A 25,432-nucleotide genomic window follows, 5' to 3' on the forward strand; every position below is an offset into this window, starting at 1 on the left:
GGGAGGGCCGCCCTGACTGCTGCCGTCTGTCGTGTGGGTGGTCCACGGGTGGCCCACATCCTGGTACTCCACCGATTTCGTGGTTTCCCTTCTCGAGAGCACAAGAGGACTGCGTGTTTTCATGGGTTCGTGAAGCTGCCTGTGTCCCTCCCGAATCCTCGTCTGCTATCATCCTCCTTGGGAGAATGGTAAATGATAGCCTCCTCAGTCCCCTCCCAGCAAAATGCTACCTTCTGATTTATCTTCAGCATATTATCAACTCTCAAGAGTGATCAGGCCTGGGCAAGGGTAGCACGTAGGTGCTGTCCGGTCCTTAGGGTACCCCGATGGGGGATTTGTGTCCCGGGTGGTCCGATGCTGGTACCTCCCCCGTGCCAGGCTCCTGTTCCCTGGCCGCTCTCTTTTTTCTCATCCATCTATATTTTCTCTTAAGGCATTGCCTTGTGAATTAAAAACTGCTCATTCATTGAAGTGGATTTCGTGAAGACTTCTGCAAACGTACAAGATGTGAACATGTTGAGATATAACATGACTCACGCATCTGTTGCTTTTCTAGGTTTGTGGGTAACGCTGAAATTACTTCCTGGAGATATCCATCAGATTAGAAAAGAGTTTCCTCATTTGGTGGACAGGACCACAGCAGTGGCTCGGAAGACGGGCTTCCCAGAGATCATCATGCCAGGTAAGAACGGATGAATCCTGTAGTCCTTCTGCGCATGTGCTGGATGCAGCCGCATTGGGAGTGTTTGTGTAGCTTGCCACAGAGAGAGACGTGTACCTGGGAACTCAGGCGAGCAGAGACAGAGTGGAGTGTGTAAAGCCCAGCGTGGTGGTGGGTTATTCCGCAGACAGGACCGCGGTCAGAGTGACAGCTAACGAGGGATCAGGCCCAGGGGAGGCGGTCTCTCTTGGCTATATTAATAATAATCTGGGAGCACTTGTGTCGAGCGACTCCTGGTGATAAAGTAACAGGGACAAGAGGACAGAATGAGCATCAGCCAAAGACTCAGCCCTGAGACCTCCAGGTGGTTTCAGTCGCCGGCTGGGGAAAACGCCACCACGATCACAAGTGAACCCACTGCTGCTCTGCGCTCTGTTGCCGCCCCAGTCAAGATGCCTGCCATTTGTCTTCTGCCCGCCTTGTCTGGAAGGGAAGCATGGGTGTCTGACATCCCACTTACCCTGGCTGAAAGCACAGAGAGTGTTTGGATTCACTTTTTGGCTCCAAGGAATGGACTGATGACGACAGTGGGGCAGGCTTACAGTGATGGCCCCGGGTCTGTCCTGTAATCCCTAACAGCGTTTGAATTGTCCAGAACATGTTCACAATGCAGGGAGTACAGTTTGGGTAAATGCACCCTAGTGTCATCCAAGTTTTGAAAATAGCCCTCTGGGTCGGTTACAGGTTAAATGACTCTTCGCCAGAGTGGTCCACCCCCCTGAAACCCCAGCCACTGGCCTCAGTGGTGAGTGTGCAGGCTGGTGTCACACCCCTTGCTGCATGTCTCACCTCTGCCCCTCCGTGGCCCTGGGCAGTTACCCCATCTCAGAGAGAACAATAATGTTCTCTCAGGCATGAGAACAATAATGACTCCTACCTGGAGATCTGGTTGGAGTTAGGCTGCTTTAGAGCTTAAGTATCAGAAAGCACGAGACCTACTCAAACAGCCTCACCCTGGCCATATTTGTTGGTCGTGTGACTGAGGAAGAGAGACAGAGCCTGCTGCTGGGTCAGCCTGGACCGCCAGCTGTGGTTCTCTGCACTGTCTCTTTGCAACTTGAATGTATCCTCTGGGGACAGGTCCTGTTGGCATCCATCTTCTTCCCAAATCCCAGTGTCCTGAAGCAGATGACATGCTTTCCACCCAGTGTTTCCCAACAGGGAGACTGATCACCATTTGACCCGGCCCGCTCAGGTCCCCTGGGCGCCCTGGATAGTGACAGGCCGGGGCGGGGACAGGTGCCTGTCAGCCGCTGGGACTTCCCGGAGGGGGCAGCTCCTCCCAAAGACAAGGGTTGGATGAGGGAGACAGGGACACAGTCTGGATGGAGAGCTGATCAAAAGGAGGAAGGAGGAGCAGGAAGGGACAGCGGCACGAGTGAACATACAGGTTCCATACAGCCGATCGGGTGAACATACAGGTTCCGTGAAGAAGCCCGTGATGTTTACACCTGATTCCCACTCAGTGTGTGTTGGTTCACACCAGTACTGCCTCCATCCAACCGGGGTTAAGCTTATTAAACTGATAATGACATCCCATATTAAGGTTAATCTGTGATATTTACAATATGACTTCCGTTTCCAAATAACGTTCATATTAATCATTAGATTTGATATCATGAGATTTTGGGAAGCCTATGAATCTTTATCCCTGATATCCGTGGGACACTTTTTGGTTTGCAGATAATGCTGCCATTAATTACCTAGCTTGATCCTCAAAAGGATCTTGGAAGCCTCCACATGGGTGTTGAACTAATTCCCATCATGATTAAGCCACAGCCTCAAGTCACATGGCTAATGAGCAGTGGAAATGAGGCCAAACCTCCCTGTGGTCAGCGCTTGCCTGTGGCCCTGGTGCAGGGCTTTGCTGTAGGTTCACAGGGAAGAGCTGGTCACTCAGGTGCTTCAGAGTTATTACTTTGTTTATTTTAGGGCATGTCAGGGACATGTTACCTCCATCCCTCCAGGCGACTGTGGCTCATTGCCAGTGCTGTTACATTGATAGGAAAAGACATCTAACACTGGCTAGATGGAGTGTTAGCCAGTCTCACCTGTATAGGAGGAAAGTGTGAGACATTGTACGTTTAGAAACGATGGGACGTCTATTGCTTGTAGAAGTCGTCTGCTCTATACACAGCTGACGAATTTGGTCTCCTAGTGGCCATATCACTTACATATGGATTTGAGATGCAGATTTATACATGAGGACAGCATCACTGACATCAGGAGCCCTGTGTGCACCACGGTGCTTCAGAGTTACCACTTTGTTTATTTTAAGGGCATTTCAGGGGCATGTTCTTTCTACTCCCTCTATCTCTCCACGTGATTGGGAAACCTGGGAAACTTCTAGTTCACACTGGTTGTGTCTCCCTTACAGTTGACAGACTTAAAGAGTAAGTCTAAACCTCTAAGATAATCTCCTAATAGGTTTGTGGGGAAACTGTACAGCTGACCATTGTTCTGGCTTGTTCTGTGTGTGTGCTGAGTCGGCGCTTGGTGTTCCTGCAGTGAGCAAGCCCGGCTTGAGGGACTCACCCATGTTCTCTGGGGCTGAGGGATGCCGAGAGGCTGGGAGCGTCTTACCCTTGGAGGGCACGTTCATTCAGATCCCTGCGTCTAGCCTGGTAGAACCTGTGCCATGCAGTCACATGCGTGTTTATGGAGACACACGTCTCCTTTGCATGGTGGGAGAATGGCCGTGCCACCGTTGTCCCTGCTTCTCACACCTCCTTGTGGCCCACTGGAAATTCTGGGGTCCTTCCGAAGGATCCTGGTGGGGAGCAGGAGCTGAGCTAAGAAGGTGGCTGGAAGTGTGGATGGGCCCCAGGGTCTGCTTCCAGCTCCTTCCTCCCCAGAATGAGAGCCCAGGAGGCATTTACTGAGACCTTGTCATGAGTGCTCGCTGGGTATGCTGACCTCCTTATGGGATCTTACTTCTGGACTGGAGCCAGAATCTCTAGGCCAGTCGGAGGAGGAGACTCTGAGGTTCAGCCACCCTGCTCCCCAGCACGTGCCGCTTCTCTGGCTGCTGAAGCCCCCGGTGAAGCTGTTGTAGCCCTTTTTGATGACGGCCTTGGTGCTCTGATAGAATTTTCAGGTGGAGAGATTGTGCAGACCACCTGCCTGATTGATAAGGCGGTTTAGTGGTGAGTGGCCCCGAAGGTTAAGCGACGTGTCTGAGGTCACACAGCAAGGAAATCAACTCTGAATATTCATTGGAAGGACTGATGCTGAAGCTTCAATACTTTGGCCACCTGATGTGAAAAGCAGACTCACTGGAAAGGACCCTGATGCTGGGAATGATTGAGGGCAGAAGAAGAGGGTGACAGAGGATGAGATGGTTGGTTGGCATCACCGACTTGATGGACATGAGTTTGGGTAGGCTCCGGGAGTTGGTGATGGACAGGGAAGCCTGGCGGGCTGCGGTTCATGGGGTCGCAAGGAGTCGGACACGACTTGGCAACTGAACAGCAGCAACCTGGACCTGCAGCCTCGCCTCCTCCCCTGGCCCCGTGCGCCATCCTTCTGAACTTCTCCGTGGTCCGTTCAGCGATCGCAGCCCTGCTTCCTTCCAGCAGCTGCTGTGGCAGCGGTAGCCACCCACAGGGATTATTGCGATGATGACTTTTAAATGAAAGCTTAATTTAATAGTCAGAGACATTAAAAGCCAGAATAGAGCCATCTCAAAAGCAAAAGAAAACAAACCAGCAGGATTTTTTTTTCCTTCTGGAATCCTTGTTCTTTGCTCAAAGCAGGTCGTTTGCCGCTCTTGACAGAACCCTTGCTCGTGTCCCCCGGGGGGAGGGAAATTGTGTCAGACGTGGGAGGCGGCCAGACGGTCGGCATAGCAGCCTTCAGAGGGTCGCGGTGCTTCCTGTAAATCATGCTGCTAATGAAGCTTGCAGAGTTTTCCCAATCGGACCCCTACCAGGGGCTTCGTGTGTTCTCAGCTGCAGGAAGCGTCTTGAGCTCATCTGTTGCGTGTGTGTGGTCATATTTTTTTTTGCACAGTTTAAGGCCCGTCTCACTTTCAAACTCCTGAGTCTTTTCTTCTGCTCCCTGTGGCCTCGTTCAGGATCTGGACAGCTGCCTGCCAAGAGGAGAGACGATCCTTTGCAGAAAGTTTCTTGAGCCATCCCTAGTCCCCAATCCTGGGTGTCACAACTCAGGACATTGGCTTGTGGTTCAAATGCCGCTCTTTGTTCAACTCCTTAGTGGAATGGAAAGGAGGCCAGAGTTGCTGGTGATCCTAGGGGTGCTGACTGCTAAGACACAGATGACAAGGGCTGGTGATGTGGGTCGCAGTGGGCCATGGATGCTGAGGGCTGGGGTGAGGGTAGGGTCAGTGCAGACCCACTGACTGCATCCGAGCTGCTCTGGGCACAGGCTGCCCACAGAGTGTAGGAGCCCCGTGCCCACGAGAAGCGCCGAGCTGATAATTGGAGGCTGAGACATTTTCCTCTTTCCTGCAAGTCTTACAGTGATGATGCAAATTGCCTTTGTCATGCTATTAAATGCAGAGACTATTTTGTAGAAAATACTTCATAATCACCTAATATAGTATTTATGATACTCTGCTCAGAGAGACAGGGAGTTAGTTTGGCAAAATTCACAGTTACACGATGAATAATGGATTGGTTTCAAAGGTATGATTTTCCCCCCCAGGTGATGTTCGAAATGATATCTATGTAACATTAGTTCAAGGAGATTTTGATAAAGGCAGCAAGACGACAGCTAAGAACGTCGAAGTTACGGTGTCTGTTTACGATGAAGACGGAAAACGGCTGGAGGTATTTGTTGCAAAGCTGAACCTGTGGTGTTGGAGTCTTGCCTCCCTCGTGTGCGCCTTGCCTCTGCTTCGGGATGTGGAAAGCCAGTCTTGTTTCTTGGGAAGAACGTTTTTTTTTTCTTCTGCTGTTTCTTCCTTTTCCCTTACCCAAAAGGGCTGGTTTCCAGCGGGTCCCGCAACCGGATGGTCTCTGGATGTCCCTGGGGTCCTGACCACCTTTGTCAAATCCCTCCTGGGCCCCCGCTTGCCAGTGTAAACCCAAGGCTTGGAGGGCGAGCGGCCACACTAGATGTTCAGATATGTTGTTAGCATCTTTTGAGCCTGGAGGAAACTGAGGTCCAGAGAAATCAATCAACTTGAATGAGGTTAGAGAACCCATGAGAGGTGGAACTCGGGCTGGAATCGGGGCCTCTGACCTTGTGCTTTACTGGGCGGTCGTCGCGGAGACTTCGTCCACTGTGGTCGCGGCTGCCTGCAGGTGTCCTGGGCGGGACTTGGAGACCGCGACCTCCTGTGAGGACTGGAGGCTGAGCCCAAGCAGGAGTCCCTGCCAGCTGCCTCTCTGGACCAGGGCTGCATCATGGGCTTCCCGGGGCCCACGTGGTCCAGAGCAGCGTCCTGCAGGTGCCCCTGAGGCTCGGCTCTGCCTGGAGGGGGTTGTGTCCTTTCTCTCTGGGTGGCCGATATCCAGTAGCTCTGCCCTGCCATCTCTCTGGAAACTGGCCGTGCTGCCCCTGGGCTTAATGCTGTCTCCTTAGAGTCGAGTGGTCAGTGTCTGTGGCTGGAGGAAGTGAATGGAGAATGGTCAGCTCCTTTTTGATCTGTAGAGCTTTTTTCCAGCCACCAAGAGGCAGGTGGTTTCCTGCAGGTCAGGGTGAACGTTACTAGGGGCATGGAGGATGGAGGACAGTAGCATCTCCAGACCGTGTGGCCATCAGGATCTTAGATGTCTGCTAGCAGGGTTTTCTGCTGGCTGCCGGCCCCAGCCCGACCCATCCTTCCGTCACTAGTGGGGCGTGTTCTGTGGGCCCCGGGGTTGTTGGCATTCCTGGGACGCCCTTGTGTCTTTTCCTGGCTCATCTAACGGGTGGGAGGAGGGAGATGGATGCAGTGTCAGGCTGTACGAGGGCTGATGCGAACTCTTTATGCTTCTTTTCAAGCATGTGATTTTCCTGGGCGCTGGTGATGAAGCGATTTCAGAGTACAAGTCGGTGATTTACTACCAAGTGAAACAGCCGCGCTGGTTTGAGACGGTTAAGGTATCATCTCCATGGCCCTGTTCTCCCACGGGGTGGGTTATGAGATGCTCATTTGTATCCCAAGGCTGTCGCCCCCTTGCACCCTCCCCCGCCCTGGGGCTGCCTGCCAGTGGGTGCCCTCCGCCAGCCCTGGAGCACTTTCAACAAAGTCGTTCAAGAAGGTTGCTAAGGAACCTCGCTGGTGTTTCTTGGAATTTACATTTACTCTCATCTCCTTTTGGATGTAAAAGCAAGACTTTCCTGGAGACAAATGACAGAGTCCTTTACAAACTGCTATTGTCTGTCTCTTCTCGGGTCTGTTTTATGTAAGGTGTGCTGTCTTTACAGCAAATGGAAAAAACAATAGAGGTGATAGTACATGGAGGACATCACTGGGGAACTGGATCCTGTTACCTCAGCTGTGATGCTCCGAGATTCCTAGTGCACCCCCTGACACCCCCGCCCAGCCCACCGTGAACCAGCCCACACTCCACGGGCTTGGGTATTGGGACACCAGGCCAGTGGTTGGCTCTGGGATACAAACATTAGCTATGAGATTACGGACACTCTTGGCTTAAAGGCAGCATGTATTGGGTCTTTTTCCTTTTACTCTAAGTCCTGAAAGAACAGCCTTCATGCTGCAGCCAAGGGCAGGTCTCCACAGTTAGGAGGGAACATAGGTACCTCCAAATTGGGGCTAAAAACATAAATGGCAACTTAAAAAAATCGACTCTTCACTGTGAGGATCAGTAAATTTAAAAAAAAAAAATTGAACTGCCTGTTCCAGACTGTGTGGCATTCTGGACAGGATTATCTGGTGTAAATTTTCAAAGGGCGTTTGCCTTTGGGAAGATCACAGAGGGGATGAAGTGTGCAGGATCGTCACCCTGTGGGGTAGAAGTGTGTGGAGTGTTCCCCGATGTCTCAGCGGAATGAAGCCGATCACGGGGAAGATGCATAAAGGTGCTGACTTTCCCTGTTTATCCCGCAGGTGGCCATCCCCATCGAGGATGTGAACCGCAGTCACCTTCGGTTTACCTTCCGGCACAGATCGTCCCAGGACTGTGAGTAGCCACATGCTTCGTTAGCCCGTGTGTATTGCGCATATATTCCAGATTGTTCTAGATGGTGGTTACCGCAACACAGGGAGGTCTTGACACGCCAGCTCCATGTCCAGGTGAACCCAGTCCTGTGTGTGCTGCCCACTCTGGTTGCGCTGCTCCCCGGAGCTCTTCATTTTTCTTCTCTAATTTGTCCACTGAGGTGCCCTTCCTTCCTACTCTATCCTTGGGTTCATCTTTCCCATTTGTTTTGTGGGTCTGTCCCATCCGTCAGAAAATCACTAAGCTGTAACAGACAGATTTCACAAATTGCTTTTAATCCTGTTTGTGTGGAAAACCTTGAGCCCTCTCTGGCTTTGCTGGCGGCCACTGGCATCTGGGACTCAGGCTGACCTTTTCTTGCCGGTGTTGGTACAGCCTTGGACATGATGCCAAGACTTTGGCAGGAAGGAACAGCTGTTTGCATTACTCACCTTCCAGAAGGATTTAGCATCAAAGATGAAGTTTGTCTCCTAGGCTGTGTTGAATTCATTGTCTGCTAAGGATGTAGCCCTCTGTTAGCCACCAATACGAAGTCATAAGGGGAAGATGCTCTGCTGCCCTTTGTGGGCTGTATCCATCCGGCAGCTCAGATTTGGAAACACGAGTGATGCTACAGTTGTATACATAGTGGCGTCACGGGAAGGGTGGCCTCAGCAGTCGTGTTAATCACCCATGACCCTGTGGGGCCCAGAGCCACAGGGGTGTGGGGGGTCCTCAGCCTTGACTCTGTGTGTGTTTCCAAATATCTCACCCTGAGGAGCGAATGCCCAGGGGGGTTGATGACCAGGCGAAGTGGAAGCTGCCCTCCCCTTGGCACAATGCTGAGCACAGAATCAGTTCAGTTCAGTTCAGTCACTCAGTCATGTCCGACTCTTTGCAACCCCATGGACTGCAGCACTCCAGGCCTCCCTGTCCATCACCAACTCCTAGAGTTTACTCGAACTCATGTCTATTGAGTTGGTGATGCCATCCAACCATCTCATCCTCTGTTGCCCCCTTTTCCTCCTGCCCTCAATCTTTCCCAGCATCAGAGTCTTTTCCAATGAGTCAGTTCTTCACATCAGATGGCCAAAGTATTGGAGCTTCAGCTTCATCATCAGTCCTTCCAATGAACATTCAGGACTGATTTCCTTTAGGAGGGACTCAGTTCCTTCAGGATGGACTGGTTGGATCTCCTTGCAGTCCGAGGGACTCTCAAGAGTCCTCTCTAACACCGCAGTTCAAAAGCATCAATTCTTTGGTGCTCAGCTTTCTTTTAGTCCAACTCTCACATCCATATGTGATTACTGGGAGGTCGGCATCAGAAGGCACACATCTGCCTGCATCCACAGAAAACATCAGCTGATGCATTTGGAATTGCTAACAGGTTGCAGAACGGCGTTAGACCGTTCACATACCAACAGCAAACTTTCCCAGCAACTTTCTTAGCTTTTTTTATAGTCCAACTATAAAGCTCAGCTTTCTTTATAGTCCAACTCTCATATCCATACATGACTACCACCACAGCCTTGACTAGATGGACCTCAGCCAAGTCCTGGAGGCTGTGGTGGGCTCTGCACCCAGCACAGTGGAAGTCGTGGTGGCGGGGGGCAGGAGTTGCAGGGGAGGCGAGGGTGGGGAGCCCTGCTGCAGGGCAGGCAGAGTTCTCCAACGCACGGAGGACTTCTGGCAGAAGCACGCTCCCCCTTTAGGACACTGTCGTTCCCCCTAATTGATAGATTAGACTAGGGCAGAGGGATCTCTTCGGTAGCATTTTAATTTCCCAAATCCTTGTTTTCCTTGTCAGTTTTAAGTACTCATTACAGACACGATGCTGTCACGACACATTTGCATAATTAATGAAGCCTCCCCGGCCACAGCTGGTGGGGTCGGGGGAACGTGCGGAGCATAGCAACTGTGACGATGGTGAAGTCGGTGGGCCACCCTAGTGATGGGGGCCTTGGGGGGCCCTCAACTGCCGCCTTGTCTGTGGACTCTGGGGCAGAAATGGGGCGAGCTGAGGCCACACTGCACCCCCTCCCTACTGTCCCCAGCAAAACGTGTTGCTTTACCCCTTCTGGAAGCAGGTGACGGGGTATCTCACGCTGGGATCTGCACTTGGGGTTGCTGGGAAAGTTTGGTGCTGGTATGTGAGCGGTCTAACGCTGTCCTGCAACGTGTTAGCAATTCCAGATGCTTCAAATGATGTTTTCTGTGGATGCGGGCAGATGTGTGCCTTCTGAGGCCGACCTCCCGGGAGTTTCCCTTCTTTGTAGGGGGGCTGGCTGGGTGGGCTGCCCAGCCTGCCCTCTGGGGCATGAGGTCTTCTCCTGTGACTCCTGACGTGTAAATGTGTTGTCTGCCTCGTCACGGCTGCTAACGAACATGCGATAAATGCAGTCCATTCCTGATGTGAAGAGGCAGAGTATTAATAATTTAAAGATGCGCTTTTAAATTCTGTCCTACTTAATAGTAGGGCTGGAGGAAGCTGTCTGCTGGCAGGGGTGGTCACGTGTCTCGAACCACGGCTGATTTCACAGAGACGGGCTTTAATGTTTTTCATGTCTGCCCAAGCTTAGAACCTGATGGCTCAGATGGAAAAGAGTCTACCCGCCATGCGGGAGGCCTGGGTCTGATCCCTGGGCTGGGAAGATCCCCAGGAGGAGGGCGTGGCAACCCACTCCAGTGTTCTTGCCTGGAGAATCCCGTGGACAGAGGGGCCTGGTGGGCTACAGTCCATGGGGTCGCAAAGGGTCGGACACGACTGAGCGACTCAGCACAGCACAAACTTGGAAGGATCTCTTCCTTCTCTCTTGAACACTGAGAAGTTTTATGTTTTCAAGAACCCTTTCACAAAGTTACTTTTTGATTCCTGAGGAACATATATTTTGCTTTTATCTGCCCTTTTATCTTTGGTTAGTCAATCATTCACCCATCTAATTAGCTAGCATTTATTCAGCACCTACTATATTCCAGGAATGCAAAGATCAGTGAGATATAGTATCTCATGCAGTGATGTCCTAGAGTAAGTGTTTTGAGCCTCTGACTCAGGGTGGGCAGATGTATTGCTCTTGGACCTCTATTGTTTCATCTCTAAAAAACAGAATCTGGGATGTATAATTTTAAAGGTATTTTGTAGCCTTGAACTCAGTGGCTCCGTGCTGTGTGCTTGCATCTCTGAAAATTCATTACACATCCATTTCTTCAGCCCAGAGTCCTCATCCATGTCTAGCTGATTGGGCACCTGCCCACTCTGGAGCCGGCACTCCCCTCTGCTCACCAGCCTCACTGGCTGTCAGCCCCCAATCAAGCCAGGCCACTCCTATTAGGGCCTCTGTATTTGGTTATCTCCTTTCCTGGAGGGTTGACATCTTGGGTCATATGTAGTCCATCTTCGCAGAGAGACCTTTCTGACCATCCAGCTGGGTCGTCCCTGTTTCCATCATAACGCCGTAACAAGCTCCCAACTTTTCTTTGTTTTTTGAAAGAACTCGTTTGGTGGCGTCTCCCCAACTAAAACAAATGTTTATTGAGTATCTGATACATAGCAGGCACTACGTTATACACTGGGGAAATAGCAGAAAATACATAACGTTTCTTTCATGGAAAAACCCAGTGGATGAAGCTAATGATAAATTTTCACACAGACACACACACTCGGCACACTCGGCGCACACGTGTGCACACACACACACGTGTGCACACACACACATGTGCACACACATACAGTACAGCCTGGCTCATCTGGTAGTGATAGGGACTTGTCTTAATCTGCTGGGGCAGCCACATCTAAATACCTTAGACTGGGTGACTTAAGAGTGGAGATTTCTCACAGTTCTGCAGGCTGCTAGTCTGAACTCAGGGTACCAGTGTGGTCAGGTCTGATGGGAACCCTCTTGAAGGTTACAGACGGCCACCTTCTTATTGTGAGCTCACATGGAGGAGGATAGAACTGGTGTGCCTCACCCTTATGACCATTCAACCTTAAGACCTTCCTTTTAGGCCTTTTCTCCAGTACAACCATACGGGGATTATTATTAAAAGTTCAGCTCCTGGCCATTGTGAAGACCGATCAGTTGAGTGCTAGGTATGACCAGGGTCTGCATTTGCTCTCCTGGGCAGCTGGTCACTTCAAAGCAGGTGATTCCTTGGTAGAAACTTGAATAAAATGAAGAACTGAGTCTCCCATGCTGATTTTGGCGGAAGAACTTCCTCGCCAAAGAGAATGAAATTTCATGTTCAGGTGCTTAGTCCACCTGTGACTTACATTAGTGGAGGGTCCGAGGTGGGCATCTCTCTGTTTTGATTTTCCCTGTTGACTGTTTGTTTTCTCAGGGGAGGATTTGCCCCTTATAGTGGTCACTTGTGATGCCCATGTGTTCTGCCCTGTTTATCTGTGAATCCCTAGGCTGCAAACACCGTCTTCACTTAGCTCTTTCCAGTTACTCTTGGCTTTCAGTATTGCAGACTTCTCTCCACGTTCCCCTTCAAAAGCATCCTTCTACTCTTGGTCCTTCACTCCAGGTTCCGTCTTGAACTTCCACGAGGAAACTCTAACACTGCTCCGAGTTTACAGATTAGTTTGAGCCCAAGGGTTTCCCTTTGTGATATGTGAACGTTGTCTCCATCTCCGTGTATTTATGTTTACTTTTAACATCTGTCAAAACAGTTTTGTCATTTTTTCAGAAAGGCAGCTCTCGTGGCATTTTATGATGTTATTTTTGTCATGGCGGCCGTTGAAAATGATTATTGATCTCTGTTGCAGCTAAAGACAAGTCTGAGAAGATATTCGCCCTGGCTTTTGTAAAGCTCATGCGCTATGATGGGACCACCCTGAGGGACGGGGAGCATGATCTTATCGTCTACAAGGTGCGTTTGTTTTTCTGGTGGTGTGATGCTGTTGATGTTGACTGCTTTAAGCCTCTTTGGGCTTCCTGGCCTGAGTGGACATCTCCCATCTTTGTGGCAACAATGCTCTCTAGCAACGATTAATTCTGAAAATGATCATTTCAGATGACCAGCTTTTTAGCTGTTCCTTAGGGGAGATGTTTATTTGTTTTAGTTGCTAAGTCATGTCTGACTCTTAGCGATACCATGGACACCAGGCTTCTCTGTCCATGGGATTCTCCAGGCAAGAATACTGGATGTGTTGCCATTTCCTTCTCCAGGGTATCTTTCTGACCCAGGGATTGAACCTGCATCTCTTAGGTCTCCTGCATTGGCAGGCGGGTTCTTTACCACTAGAGTCAGTTGGGAAGTCCATAATAACACATTAGATTCTGTTTAAAAAAATGCTCTGTGAATGTGAATTCATCTAGAGGAACAAGGGAAATATTAAAAATAAGCAATTTAGCACAGGGTCTCTGTTCAATATTATGGCTGTTTTTTCCTATTATTATTATCATTGGCTGTGCAGCATGTGGGATCTTATTTCTCTGACCAGACATCAAACCCATGCCCCCTGCAGTGGGAGCGAGGTGTCTTAACCACTGGGTCACTGGGGAAGTCCCCTGCTCAATATTATATAACAAATTAGTTGGGAAAATAATTTATACGAGAATAGACACATTTAGATGTATAACTATATGTTTCCCTGGTGGCTCAGTGGTAAAGAATCTACTTGCAATGCAGGAGATGCAGGTTCAATTCCTGGGTTGGGAAGATCCCCTAGAGAAGAGAATGGTACCCCATTCCAGCATTCTTCTTGGAAAATCCCATGGACAGAGGAGCCTGGTGAGGTACAGTCCATGAGGTCGCAAAAGAGTTGGACACAGCTTAGCAGCTAAACAACAGTGTGTATAACTGGATCACTTTGTTGTGTATCTGTAAGTAAGCACAACATTGTCAGTCAACTATACTCCAATATAAAACATTAAAAAATAAAACAAACTGTTTAGGAAATAATAGAAAACAAATATCATGAGGGTTCAAAGGATTAAGGATCTTAAGAGGGTAGGAAAAAATTGCCTGGTTCCATGAGCCGTGTGTGACCTGTTGTGGCGTTAAACCCGCAGGCGGAAGCGAAGAAGCTGGAGGACGCGGGCACGTACCTGAGCCTGCCCTCCACCAAGGCCGAGCTGGAGGAGAAGGGCCACTCGGCCACCGGCAAGAGCATGCAGAGCCTCGGGAGCTGCACCATCAGCAAGGACTCCTTCCAGATCTCCACGCTCGTGTGTTCCACCAAGCTGACCCAGAACGGTGGGTGTGCAGCCTGGGAACCGGGACGCCTCTCTGCACGTTTTCTCCTTTCATCCCCTCTTTCTCATGCTCCCTGCTGGATGCAGGAGGTTTCCATAGGTGCCTGAATCCCACCTGTGAGCCCTTCACACCCTCGCTCTGTGATGGCCTGTGGGGATGCTGATGACCGGGGAAAGAGGGTGGGGCTGACATCCCTTCTGCTTTGAAATGCCCATTCTGATTTCACCCTCGGGATGAACCTTAAAGTGATGGATTGATTTTTCTTAAAAATTATCCATCTGTGCATCTGCTGCTGCTAAGTCTGTGTATCTAGATATCTATTTGTTTGGCTGCCCCGGATCTTAGTTGCTGCATGTGGGATCTAGTTCCCTGACCAGGAATTGAACCCAGGTCCCCTGCATTGGGAGTGCCGAGTCTCAGCCCTTGAGCCACCGGGGACGTCCCTGAATATACTTTTGCAAAAGAATTTTGGCCACGGGAAGGTAGCATGGCATAAAGGAAAGGGCACAGTTGGGAGTCAGACCAGTGCCCCAGGCTTGAACCCTGGGAATGACCTTGAACCAGGCCCCCAAGCTCGTGTTCCTGTGTATGTCCTGGTTATAATGCCTGTCTTCTAGGGCTCTCTGAGGGCTCCAGGACCTGTAGGGTGTGAGACTCCACCCTCTTGGGTCTTCCCCTCTCCCCTCTGCTCATTGAAATAATTACCAGTTAGCTTTAGTTTTAAAAGTTGCTGTTGATGACATTTCTAGTCCCCCCGATGGGGAGATACGGCGCCCCTTGCTGACACACTCACACCAAAGCACGGTCTTAAGGCAGCATCAGATGGTGCCCGGCGTCCCTGCTCGGGCAGCGAGGCTCCTCGGCCTTGTCCCCACTGCTTGCAGCCTCCTTGTGGCGTGGCCACCCGGCCAGGGGCCACTTCTGATTCCGAGCACACCGTCTGGTCGAGGCAGAGGCCCCTCTGCACTGATCCTACACTGAAAAATCCAGCTTCCCGAATGTGACCGTCTCACAGCTGTGCTGAGTAGCTTCACGCCATCTTGAAAGTGAGCTTGAAAACCCAATTTTTCTCTCTTAGCCACCCGATATGGATTTTGATTATTAATGTCTGTTGTCATGAATTGTGTCCCGGGGGGTTGTCCTTAAAGCTGGGGCCCAAGGGACAGTCATCATTTGGACTTTAACAGGATAATCAGGGGCCAAAAGTAGCCCCATCTCCTGGAAGCCCCTGCTTGGTAGCGGAGGGTGCACTGGCGTGGGGTGTGTGGGACCTGTTCAGACTTTCCCCGCCTGCTGTCTCCGCCTGGTTGTGCTGGGCTCTGCAAGCTATGTTTCTCACCATTTGTCTCACGAGTAAATTGGGACCGGCTGGAGGGTGGGGGGGTGGTTGGGGGAGAATGTGTGGCGGAGAGTAGCATGTCACTCAGATGCTTGAAGGCCACTTGGATACATCTTTCTAACAATACATGGTTTGATACATGGTTTGCCTGGCGCATTTTGAATTCTCCCAGCCTGGGGTCCTGCTCTGAGCAGGTGAAAACCCTACCCAGGGGCGTTGGGTCCCCTGCATGCATGGAGAAGGGTAGGTCACGTGCAGGGGTTTTGCAAGTTTATTTCCCTGGGAAAGATGCCATCGGCAGGATGAGCGCTGGTTTGAGACTGGGTTATAGCAAGGATGACCCAGATGTCACTCAGATGTCACCCTGGATACAGCCTTCACAGTCCACTTGCCTGATGACTGGCTTCTCCTTCTAGATGGCGGTCCCCAACCTTATTGGCAGCAGGGACCAGTTTCGTGAAAGACAGTTTTTCCACGGACTGGGGGGTAGAGGGCTGGGTGGGATGGTTTTGGGGTGATTCAAGCACATAGCATCTATTGTGCACTTTATTTCTGTGATTGCTACCTCAGCTCCACCTCAGATCATCAGGCCTTAGATTTCAGAGGTTGGGGACCCCTCTTCTAGGGTCTCATTGAACTCAGGGCAGCCTCTCTCATAAGTACTTCATCTTTGCTGCGTCATAAGCCACCCTCTTATCTATGGGTCATATTCCAGAAGCATGTTTGGAAGCTGTTGTTTGCAATTTGAATATGCTTCCCCATTAAACAGTGCTAGGAATAGCAGGTAGGTGGGGCCCACCCACAGAATGCCCCTTAACCCGCATGTCCCTGGAGAAGGCGGCTGCAAACCAGGGCATTCCCAAGGTATTAAGTCAAGTAATTTCCCAGGGAGATGCATCTCCCTGTCTCTGACCTCCTGACTCGTCGAGTCCCGCCAGTCTCAGGGCAGTCCCCTGCCTGCGTCTGAGGGCAGGGCCCCCTGGTTTCCTGCAGGGGCTGTTGCTGGGCAACCAGGAGATTGCAGCTCTCAGCGATGCAGCTTACTGAGAGCCAGGGGGACCCGTCTTTTGTTGTTCATTTCACACCAGCCAGCGATGCCTCTTTTCGGGATGGTGGCGTGTCAGGCGTGTGCGAGATGGAGTTGCCCCAGTTGGCACTGAGTCCCAGATTCTCATTTGAGGGAGTCATTTTTCCGAGACTGTGATTTGTTCCTGCGAAGGTCCAATACTTAGGGAAAAGGAGTGGCTGCATTACTCATCGAGATTTGTGTGAAATGTCTCTGTTCTCAGCATTATGCTGGATGCTATGGGGGAGAGGCAACAACGCAGGAGATGTGGTTCCTCTCCTGAATCAGCTTGCTGCCGAATGAGAAGGAGAGAAATCCTGACCCGGAGAGTTATTACGGGCCAGACTACAGTGGCTGCTGGGGATTGAGGGGGCAGAGAGGGCAGGGACCTAGGGGCTGGTCGAGCTCCCCCTCCTCAAAGGTGTTCTCAGAAGGGTACAGCTGGGCCAGTTAGCAGTGGACAGACACCTTTGAGGAGGGGGAGCTTGGCCAGCCCCCTAGATCCCTGCCCTCTCTGACCTCTCTCATTCCCCAATATCTCAAGGGCTTCCCTTGTGGGAAGATGGTAAAGAATCTGCCTGCAATGCAAGAGACCTGGGTTCGATCCCTGGGTCTGGAAGATCCCCTGGAGAAGGGAATAGCAACCCACTCCGGCGTTCTTGTCTGGAGATTTCCATATACAGAGGAGCCTGGGTGTCTACAGTCCATAGGGTTGCAAAGAGTCAGACATGACTGAGTGACTAACGTGATGATCTTTTCTCAAAAGTACAGCGTAGAGGGGAACCTCAGCCTCCTTCTAATCCAAAGTGCCACTAGCTTTACTTGAATGGATTCAGATTATTAACTAGCCTCTGTTTAAAAAAAAAAAAAATTGCTGGTAATTCTTATGAGGTAGAAAGCTCCCTTAACCCCAGGACTGAGAGCGTGACTGAGCAGGATGTAGCCTTTCTCATGACTTCCCTTTTGATTAGAAATTAAACTATGTCAGCTTTCTTGATGAATGACTAAAATGTTCATCTCTTTGATGGATGGCTGCTGCAGGTCTTCCCGCCGGGCATCATGCTAAGTGCTTTTCCCACGTCTTACTATTTAATTCTTGCACCAACCCTGTGACTCAGGGAACCATGCACCCATTGTTCAGATAGGAAAACTGAGGTGAAGGTACTTGTCCAAGGTCATATAGTGGTTGTTGTTGCTGTTGAGTTGCTCAGTCATGTCTGACTCTTTGTGACCCCATGGACTGCAGCACGCCAGGCCTCCCTGTCCTTCAACATCTCCCAGAGCTTACTGAAACTCATGTCCATCGAGTCAGTGATGCCTTCCAACCATCTTATCCTGTCATCCCCTTCTCCTCCTGCCCTCAATCTTTCCCAGCATCAGGGTCTTTTCCAATGAGTCAGTTCTTTGCATCAGATGGCTAAAGTATTGGAGCTTCAGCATCAGTCCCTCCAGTGAATATTCAGGATTGATTTCCTTTAGGAATAGCTGGTTTGATCTCCTTGCAGTCCAAGGGATTCTCAAGAGTCTTCAATGCCACAGTTCAAAAGCATCAATTCCTTGGCGCTCAGCCCTCTTTATGGTCCAGCTCTCAGCGTGGCCCAGCTGATGCTTGAATCTGTGCTGTTCATATTCCAAATACACTAGGATGTCCCCCTACGTTTTCCTGTTTGTAACTCTTACCTTCAACACCTGTGCTTGGATGAGGTCATATCAACGAGGATGTGTGTTTATTGCTCATCACCTGTATGCCTTTTATGTGGTTTGATCTTTATGGGCTTTCCCTGATCGCTCAGATGGTAATGCAGGAGACCTGGGTTCGAACCCTGGGTTGGGAAGATCCCCTGGAGGAGGGCATGGCTTCCCACTCCAATATTCTTGCCTGACAGTATGCAGGAGATGTGGGTTCCATCTCTGGATTGGGAAGATCCCCTGGATGAGGGCATGGCTTCCCACTCCAGTATTCTTGTCTGGGAAACTCCAGGGACAGAGGAGCCTGGCGGGCTACAGTTCATGGGGTTGCAAAGAGTCTAACATGACTGAGCGACTAACACTTTCACATCCTTAAATTATAATTGTTGTCTTGTATTCACTGAAATTCTACCTTATTGTCAAAATTGTTTTTCTTTTCAGTATTGACTAGGGTTTTTCTTAAAGAGACAGTGTCTGTAGGAAGTTCATTCCTGATGAGCATAAACAGTACATTAGATGTGTTTTGCTAATTGTGTTTTTTTCACGTAATGGGATATTAATATGACTTCAAGTGAGAGTTGTGTAGGCCCACGTCTTTTCCTCGAGATATTTTGGAGTCTGTCTTCATGCCTTAAACAATGTCATTTCTCAACATTGTCTTCCACATTTAGTCTGCAAAAACCATTGCATTCAACCTGTGGTTTTTCTGTTAGGAAACAAACACAGACTCACAGAAAGGCCCAGCCTTGGTGAGGGCGGCAGGCTCAGTACAGCAGTGGCCAGCGTTATTGTCTCCTTCAGGGACTGTCCCCTTGCATTCTCAGTACTGCATTTGAGTTGGTTATTTTATATCGCATGCCCAGGCACTCAGTCATGTCCGACTCTTTGCGACCCCTTGGACTGTGGCCCGCCAGGCTCTGTCCACGGGATTTCCCAGGCAAGAATACTGGAGTGCGTTGCCAGTTCCTTCTCCAGGGGATCTTACCAACCTAGGGATCGAACCCGTATCTCCTGCGTCTCCCACATTGCAGGCGGTTTCTTTACTGCTGAGCTGTTGGGGAGGCCCCTATTTTGTATTATTTTATCTTAAAAAGTTAGAGTCTCGTTCTCAAGCAGGAAATAACTGCGGGGGAGAAGCTGCCAGGAGCGGCCTTGCAGGCCTGCTGCTGCTCTGATTTGCCTTCTTGTAGGTGGAAAGGTCTTCCTTTCACGGGCTCCCAGCTGCCTTTCTGAAGCTTTTGTTTGTAAATCATTTCATGGTAAATGTAATTGAAAGTAATGAATTCAGCTGCACTGGGCATCAAGGATGCCTCGAGAAAAGTACTGAAATATTTAGCTGGCGAACATTTCCAAAGAGACTTGGTTTTTCTGTTCAAAAAGTGATGCTGGAGACCTGATGTGATGGGTGCATGAGGGAGACCAGTCCTTGCTGGGAGGAACTGATTGTCGATTCCTGTTTCCAGTGGATCTGCTGGGGCTCCTGAAGTGGCGATCGAACACCAACCTGCTGCAGCAGAACCTGAGGCAGCTGATGAAGGTGGATGGTGGAGAGGTGGTGAAGGTAACGTGGCCCCCACGCTGTTGGGTTGTCCTAAAGTGTATGAACCGGTGTAGGTGCGGCCTCCCAAGACTGTAGAGCCACGCCTCCAAGATACGGTGGGTTTGGTTTCACATTGTGGTGGGAAAGCAGGTCACATGAATTACTGGTTCCTCGATGCAAAGCAAAGGGACGCTCACGCCTTGCTGTAGTCTTTTGCGTGTGTGGTAACCTCGTGTCAGAGAAGCTAGGTATGATGTAAAATGGGTAACCAGCAGGGACCTCGTGTACAACAGCGGGGACTAAGCTCATTATTTTATAAAAACCTGTAATGGAAAAGAATCTAAAAAGCAATATATGATATATAATGTATTACAGTATTTACAATGTATAATACATATGTATTATAATACACATGTATATATAATGCATATAATTTATATGTATATTTATATGTACATGGATATATATGTATGACTGAACCACTGTGTTGTACACTTGAAACTAACACATTGTAAATAAACTATACCTTCCAAAATTAGAAAAAATCATGTCCATACCTTAATTAAAAAATACCTTGTTGAGAGAAATGCTGTCACTTGAATCTTTGGTGATTGATAAACCTTTTGTAGTAGTTGTATCAGAGATCGCTGATCACATCATCACCACAAATATATCAATGAAGAAGCTGGAAATATTGTGAGAATTATCAAAATGTGACCCAGAGACACTGAGTGAGCTAGTGCTGTTGGAAAATTGGGGCCGATAAACCTGCTGGATCCAGGATTGTCACAAACCTTGGATCGGTAAAAACCAGAGTACCTGCCAAGTGCGATGAAGCGCCACCTGCCGGCGTGGGGCGCTGGCTCTGACCCCTTAAACCACCAGCGTCTTCGGGATGTTGACACACGCCTCTAGGAGGACAGAGTCCTTGGACCCTGGTCAGGCAGGGTGGCCTGGCTTCACTGTGATGGAAATGGTCTTTGGAATCATCCGAGTCTAGGGCCCTGGGCTCCCCTCCAGTGGGCCCTCGCTGTGGGGCTGCCATAGGTTAAATAACCTCGTTTGAGCCTCGCTTTCCTCGCTGTAGTCTGTGCTTTTGCTGGGCTTCTCGGGCGGCTCAGACAGTAAATAATCTGCCTGCAATGCAGGAGACCTGGGTTTAGTTTCTGGGCTGGGAAGATCCCCCGGAGAAGGGAATGGCCACCCACTCTAGTATTCTTGCCTGGAGAATTCTATGGATAGAGGAGAGGAGCCTGGCAGACTATAGTCCATGGGGTCACAAAGAGTTGGACACGACTAAGCGACTAACACACACACTTTCCCTGCCGTAAAATGGACAGAACCAGAATGCCTTGTTCAGATGATCGTGTGGAGGTTGCAGAAGGTTCTGGCCCTGGGAGGTGGTCCAAGAGTGTCATGATTTATCCTCATCACTGTCCTGCCGTCCTTGTTGTCCTTAACCCTGGCTCTCGACTTGCCCAGAAGCCCTGTCGTCCCCGTGAAGTTGCAGTCCTCGGGCTTAGCTGCTTTCCTCCCCTGCAGTCTTGGTTTATTTCTTAGCCTCGCACAGAGCAGGCTGTGGAGCAGTGCTGGTGCCGTCCTGAATCTTCACCTGAGATTGGACAGTCAGACGGGTGTGATCGGAGGGCCCTTGGAACGCTCAAGTGTGGTCCTTGTTGGTGCTTTTGGTATTTTCTTCAGCCTCTCCTGTCTCCCGTCTGCCTGGTGACACCTCCTTGTACGGAAGGCAGTGCCCCTCCGTGGCCACGGGCTCCACCCGGGCTGGTGGCAGCGGGCTGGCCCCCCGCCTCGTGGTTGCTCCTGAGCAGGCTCCCCGCCGCCAGGTCTTGCTGCTAGCTCCGTCCCATCCCCTCCGCGAGTGATGCTCACGGAGGGAGATACCCTTATCTCTCTAAAAATTAATTACTTAAAATGGTCTCAATTAAACAGCAGTGTGGTTAGCTTCAGTATAAATTAATTCGGTGGCGTCGCTCTCCTAAATTCATTGTATGACCATTCAAACACATCCTTGCTAATCTTCGAAGTTTAATCATCTCTTCCCGGCCTTTGTCTTCTTGTCCTGGCTTGGACAATGTTAATTGTATTTTAAACTTCCCCGGGTTCTATGAATTCCCTAATTCAGATGAAAACTGGCTGAATAACTTCACAGCACTTCTTTAAAAGACCCACAGTTAATGAAATTGTGTCCTCTTTCATTTTTCGGCCCCTGTATCATGTCAGGGATTACTTATATTTCTGTTGAACTTTTGTTACACTGACCAGGGAAAATCTGGAGCCATCTGGTTTTATTGCCTTCCTCTGTCCCTTTTAGCTGGTCTATTATCATCTCCTGTTGTTCATCCCTGGAGATGATTTTTCACCTCTCTCGTGACCCTTCCTGTGTTCACTGGAACTGCCCAGGCCTGGAGGACTTGTCTGGCCCTTACCTGCTTTGTCTGAGTTTTATTCTTCCCCGTCACCAGCGTGTCTTAACATCCTTAGGCCTAGAGTGGAGAACGGACTCATATAAGGACCACACGGGGTCCCAGCCTGTGTGGGGCTACTTTCCATTGTACAGAAGAACACTTATAGGCTGTGGGTCTTAGTCCACTTATGTAAGACCTCCCTGTTGTGTATTTGTAACTTTTTTCCTAAGATTTTTGGTTTTTTTGATGTGTACCATTTTTTTAGGAACTCTTTAGAGGAATTAAAGAACTTCTTGATTAGGGTGAAAGAGGAGAGTGAAAAAGCTGGCTGGAAACTCAACATTAGAAAAACTAAGACCGTGGCATTCAGTCCCATAACTTCATGGCAAGTAGAACGGGAGAAAGTTGAAGCAGTGACAGATTTTCTTTTCTTGGGCTCCAAAATCAATGAGGACAGTGACTGCAGCCATGAAATTAAAAGGCACTTGCTTCTTAGAAGAAAAGCTATGACAAATCTAGACAGTGTATTAGAAAGCAGAGACATCACTTTGCCGACAAAGGTCTGTATAGTCAAAACTATGGTTCTTCCAGTAGGCATGGACAGATGTGAGAGTTGGGCCATATAGAAGATTGAGCACCAAACAATTGGTTTTTTTGAATTGGGGTGCTGGAGAAGACCCTTGAGAGTCCATTGGACGGCAAGGAGATCAAAGCAGTCAATTCTAAAGGAAATCAACTCTGAATATTCATTGGAAAGACTGATGCTGAGGCTGACGCTCCAATACTTTGGCCACCTGATGCAGAGAGTCAACTCATTGGACAAGACCCTGATGCTGGGCAAGATTGAGGGCAGGAGGAGAAGGGAGCGGCAGAAGATGAGATGATTAGATGGCATCACCGATTGAATGGCCATGAATTCATGCAAACTCTGGGAGATAGTGGAGGACAGGGAAGCCTGGTGTGCTGCAGGCCATGTGGTCGCAGAGTTGGACACAGCTTAGCAGCTGAACAGCAGCAACATTTTTTAGAGTCTTTATTGAATTTATTACACTATTGCTTCTGTTTTGTGTTTTGGTTTTTCGGCCTTAAGGCATGTGTAATATACTAAGTTCCCTGATCAGGGGTTGAACCTGCACCCCCTGTATTGGAAGATGAGGTCTTAACCACTGGGCCACCGGAGAAGTCCCTGTGTATTTGTAACTTTTACTGGAAAGATGACATTGCCTGATAGACAGTTGAAAGTATTTGCTCATCTGAAAAAAGTGATGCTGCTTGGAGAAAATATTTGCTTATATGAAATGGTGATCTGGTCTTCAGCGGATGGTCTTGGAGAGAGGGTGGGAGTCAAAAGCAGCCCTTTTGTGGCCTTGAGTGAGGGCCCACCCTCAGGACACTCTGCAGCTCTCCAGGCCCCGGCCCCTGTTTCTGTGTCATTCATCTGGGTGGGGCGGGTGGACCTACTTCCTTGAACTGTGCCAAGCCAGGGCTTGGCACCTGGGGAGTCTCTTGGCAGGAACATTGGTCTATTAGCAGATGGCATCAAGTTTTGACCTTTGCGAAGCTTTTACAATCTGAAAATGATGGGAAATGATACAAAAGTAATGAAGGTGGTACAGGCTTAAATAATTACGGGGTTGACAGAACAGTGGATGTCTAGACCAGAATGCCTTCTGGTCCGGCTGGTTTCATTCCCCTGCCCATCTGTATGTGACACTTCCTGGCATGGAATAGGGGGTTGGAGGCACAGTAGAACAGAATGAGGATTTTATGGCTGACGGGTCTTAGATTGCTTACTATGTCTGGGAGCTTGTCCTTTCTTGGGAAGAAGAGCTTTGTCAGTTGCTTAGTCGTGTCTGACTCTTTGCGACCCCATGGACTGCAGCCCACTAGGCTCCTCTGTCCATGGACTTCTCCAGGCAAGAATACTGGAGTGGGTAGCCATTCCTTTCTCCAAGGGATCTTCTGGACCCAGGGAGCCATCCTGGGTCTTCTGCATTGCAGGTGGATTCTTTACCATCTGAGCCAGCAGGAGAGAGCTGTGGGACCCTGAATGTGCAAGCTTCCACAGCTTTACAGGGGCTAGGGGGTGAGCTCTGGCGGGAGGGCAGATCCTTGTGTTTGGTTTCTCAGTCTCAAGATCGTCTGGGGACTCGAGAGCCCCTGGAGTTCTGTGTGTGGGCTGAGCAGCCAAGGGAGCCCTGGTCCAGGGATCTCACGCAGCCATCCTCTGTCCTAGCTGTGGGACTGTCTCACTTCCTCCTTGTGTTCTCGATAACCACGTGTTTGAGATGTAATTCACATACCACACACATATAATTCACTGGCTTTCAGTATATCCAGAGAGTTGTGCAACTGCCTGAACAATCTCATTCCAGAACATTTCCATCACCAGAAAAAGAAATCCTATACCTGTTGGCCATCACTCCACTCTGCCTGCAACCAGCTGTCTTTATAGATTTGACTATTCCAGCTACTTTATGTAAATCGAGCGACAATATATAACATTTTTTCTTATTGACTTCTTTTCCTGAGTACAATCCTCTCAAGGCAGGTGGTGGCATGTGTCAGAACTTCATTCCTTTTTATCTTTAAATAATAAATGCTGCACTGTATGGATATGGCTTTCCCAGGTGGTGCTAGTGGTAAAGAACCTGCCTGCCAGTGCAGGTGACATAAGAGACAAGGGTTCAATCCTTGGGTCGGGAAGATCCCCTGGAGGAGAAAATGGCTACCCACTCCAGTATTCTTGCCTGGAGAATCCCATGAACAGCGAGCCTGGCAGGCTGCAGTTCATGGGATCGCAAAGAGTCGGACACGACTGAAGTGACTTAGCGTGCAAGCATTCCATTCATCAGTTTATCCATTCATTAGGTTACAGACACTTGGGTTGTTTCCACATTTTGACCATGGTGAATAAAGCTACTCTGAATATTTGTGTACACATTTTTGTGTAGATACATGTTTTCCATTCTTTTGGTTTTATACCCAGGAATGAGATTATTGAGTCGCATGGTAAATCTACACTTAACCCTTTGGTGGATTGTCAGTTGGTTTTCCAAAGCCATTGCCCCATTCTCCATTTCTACCAGCATATATATCAGGGCTCCAGTTTCTCTCTGCCTTTCTCATGCTTAACTGATGTCCATCTATTTGGTGATAGTCACCACACTCTGGATGAAGCGGTATCTCACCCTGGTTTCAGTCTGCCGATCCATAGTGATTTAACGATGAGTATACACACACTTCATTTCCTCGTATGGTCACTAGTCCACTGTATGGTCAGCAGTCCACTGTATAGTCACTAGTCCACTGTATGGTCAGTAGTCCACTGTATGGCATTTTGC

General features: G+C 49.5%; 1 protein-coding gene across 2 annotated transcripts in view; it reads left to right on the plus strand.

The window, feature by feature from the left end:
- The window catches only part of DOCK1 (dedicator of cytokinesis 1), a 545,853-nt gene that overhangs the window by 90,788 nt on the left and 429,633 nt on the right, over window positions 1–25,432 (plus strand). For both annotated transcript variants that reach the window (XM_070470415.1, XM_070470416.1), the window contains exons 13-19: window positions 557–682; window positions 5,387–5,511; window positions 6,671–6,769; window positions 7,740–7,812; window positions 12,596–12,699; window positions 13,845–14,028; window positions 19,586–19,683. In XM_070470415.1, coding sequence (XP_070326516.1) covers window positions 557–682; window positions 5,387–5,511; window positions 6,671–6,769; window positions 7,740–7,812; window positions 12,596–12,699; window positions 13,845–14,028; window positions 19,586–19,683 — 809 coding nt within the window. The remainder of the gene's footprint in view (window positions 1–556; window positions 683–5,386; window positions 5,512–6,670; window positions 6,770–7,739; window positions 7,813–12,595; window positions 12,700–13,844; window positions 14,029–19,585; window positions 19,684–25,432) is intronic.

The sequence above is a fragment of the Odocoileus virginianus genome, chromosome 7 (genome assembly GCF_023699985.2).
Source record: "Odocoileus virginianus isolate 20LAN1187 ecotype Illinois chromosome 7, Ovbor_1.2, whole genome shotgun sequence".
In the NCBI taxonomy this organism is placed as follows: domain Eukaryota; kingdom Metazoa; phylum Chordata; class Mammalia; order Artiodactyla; family Cervidae; genus Odocoileus; species Odocoileus virginianus.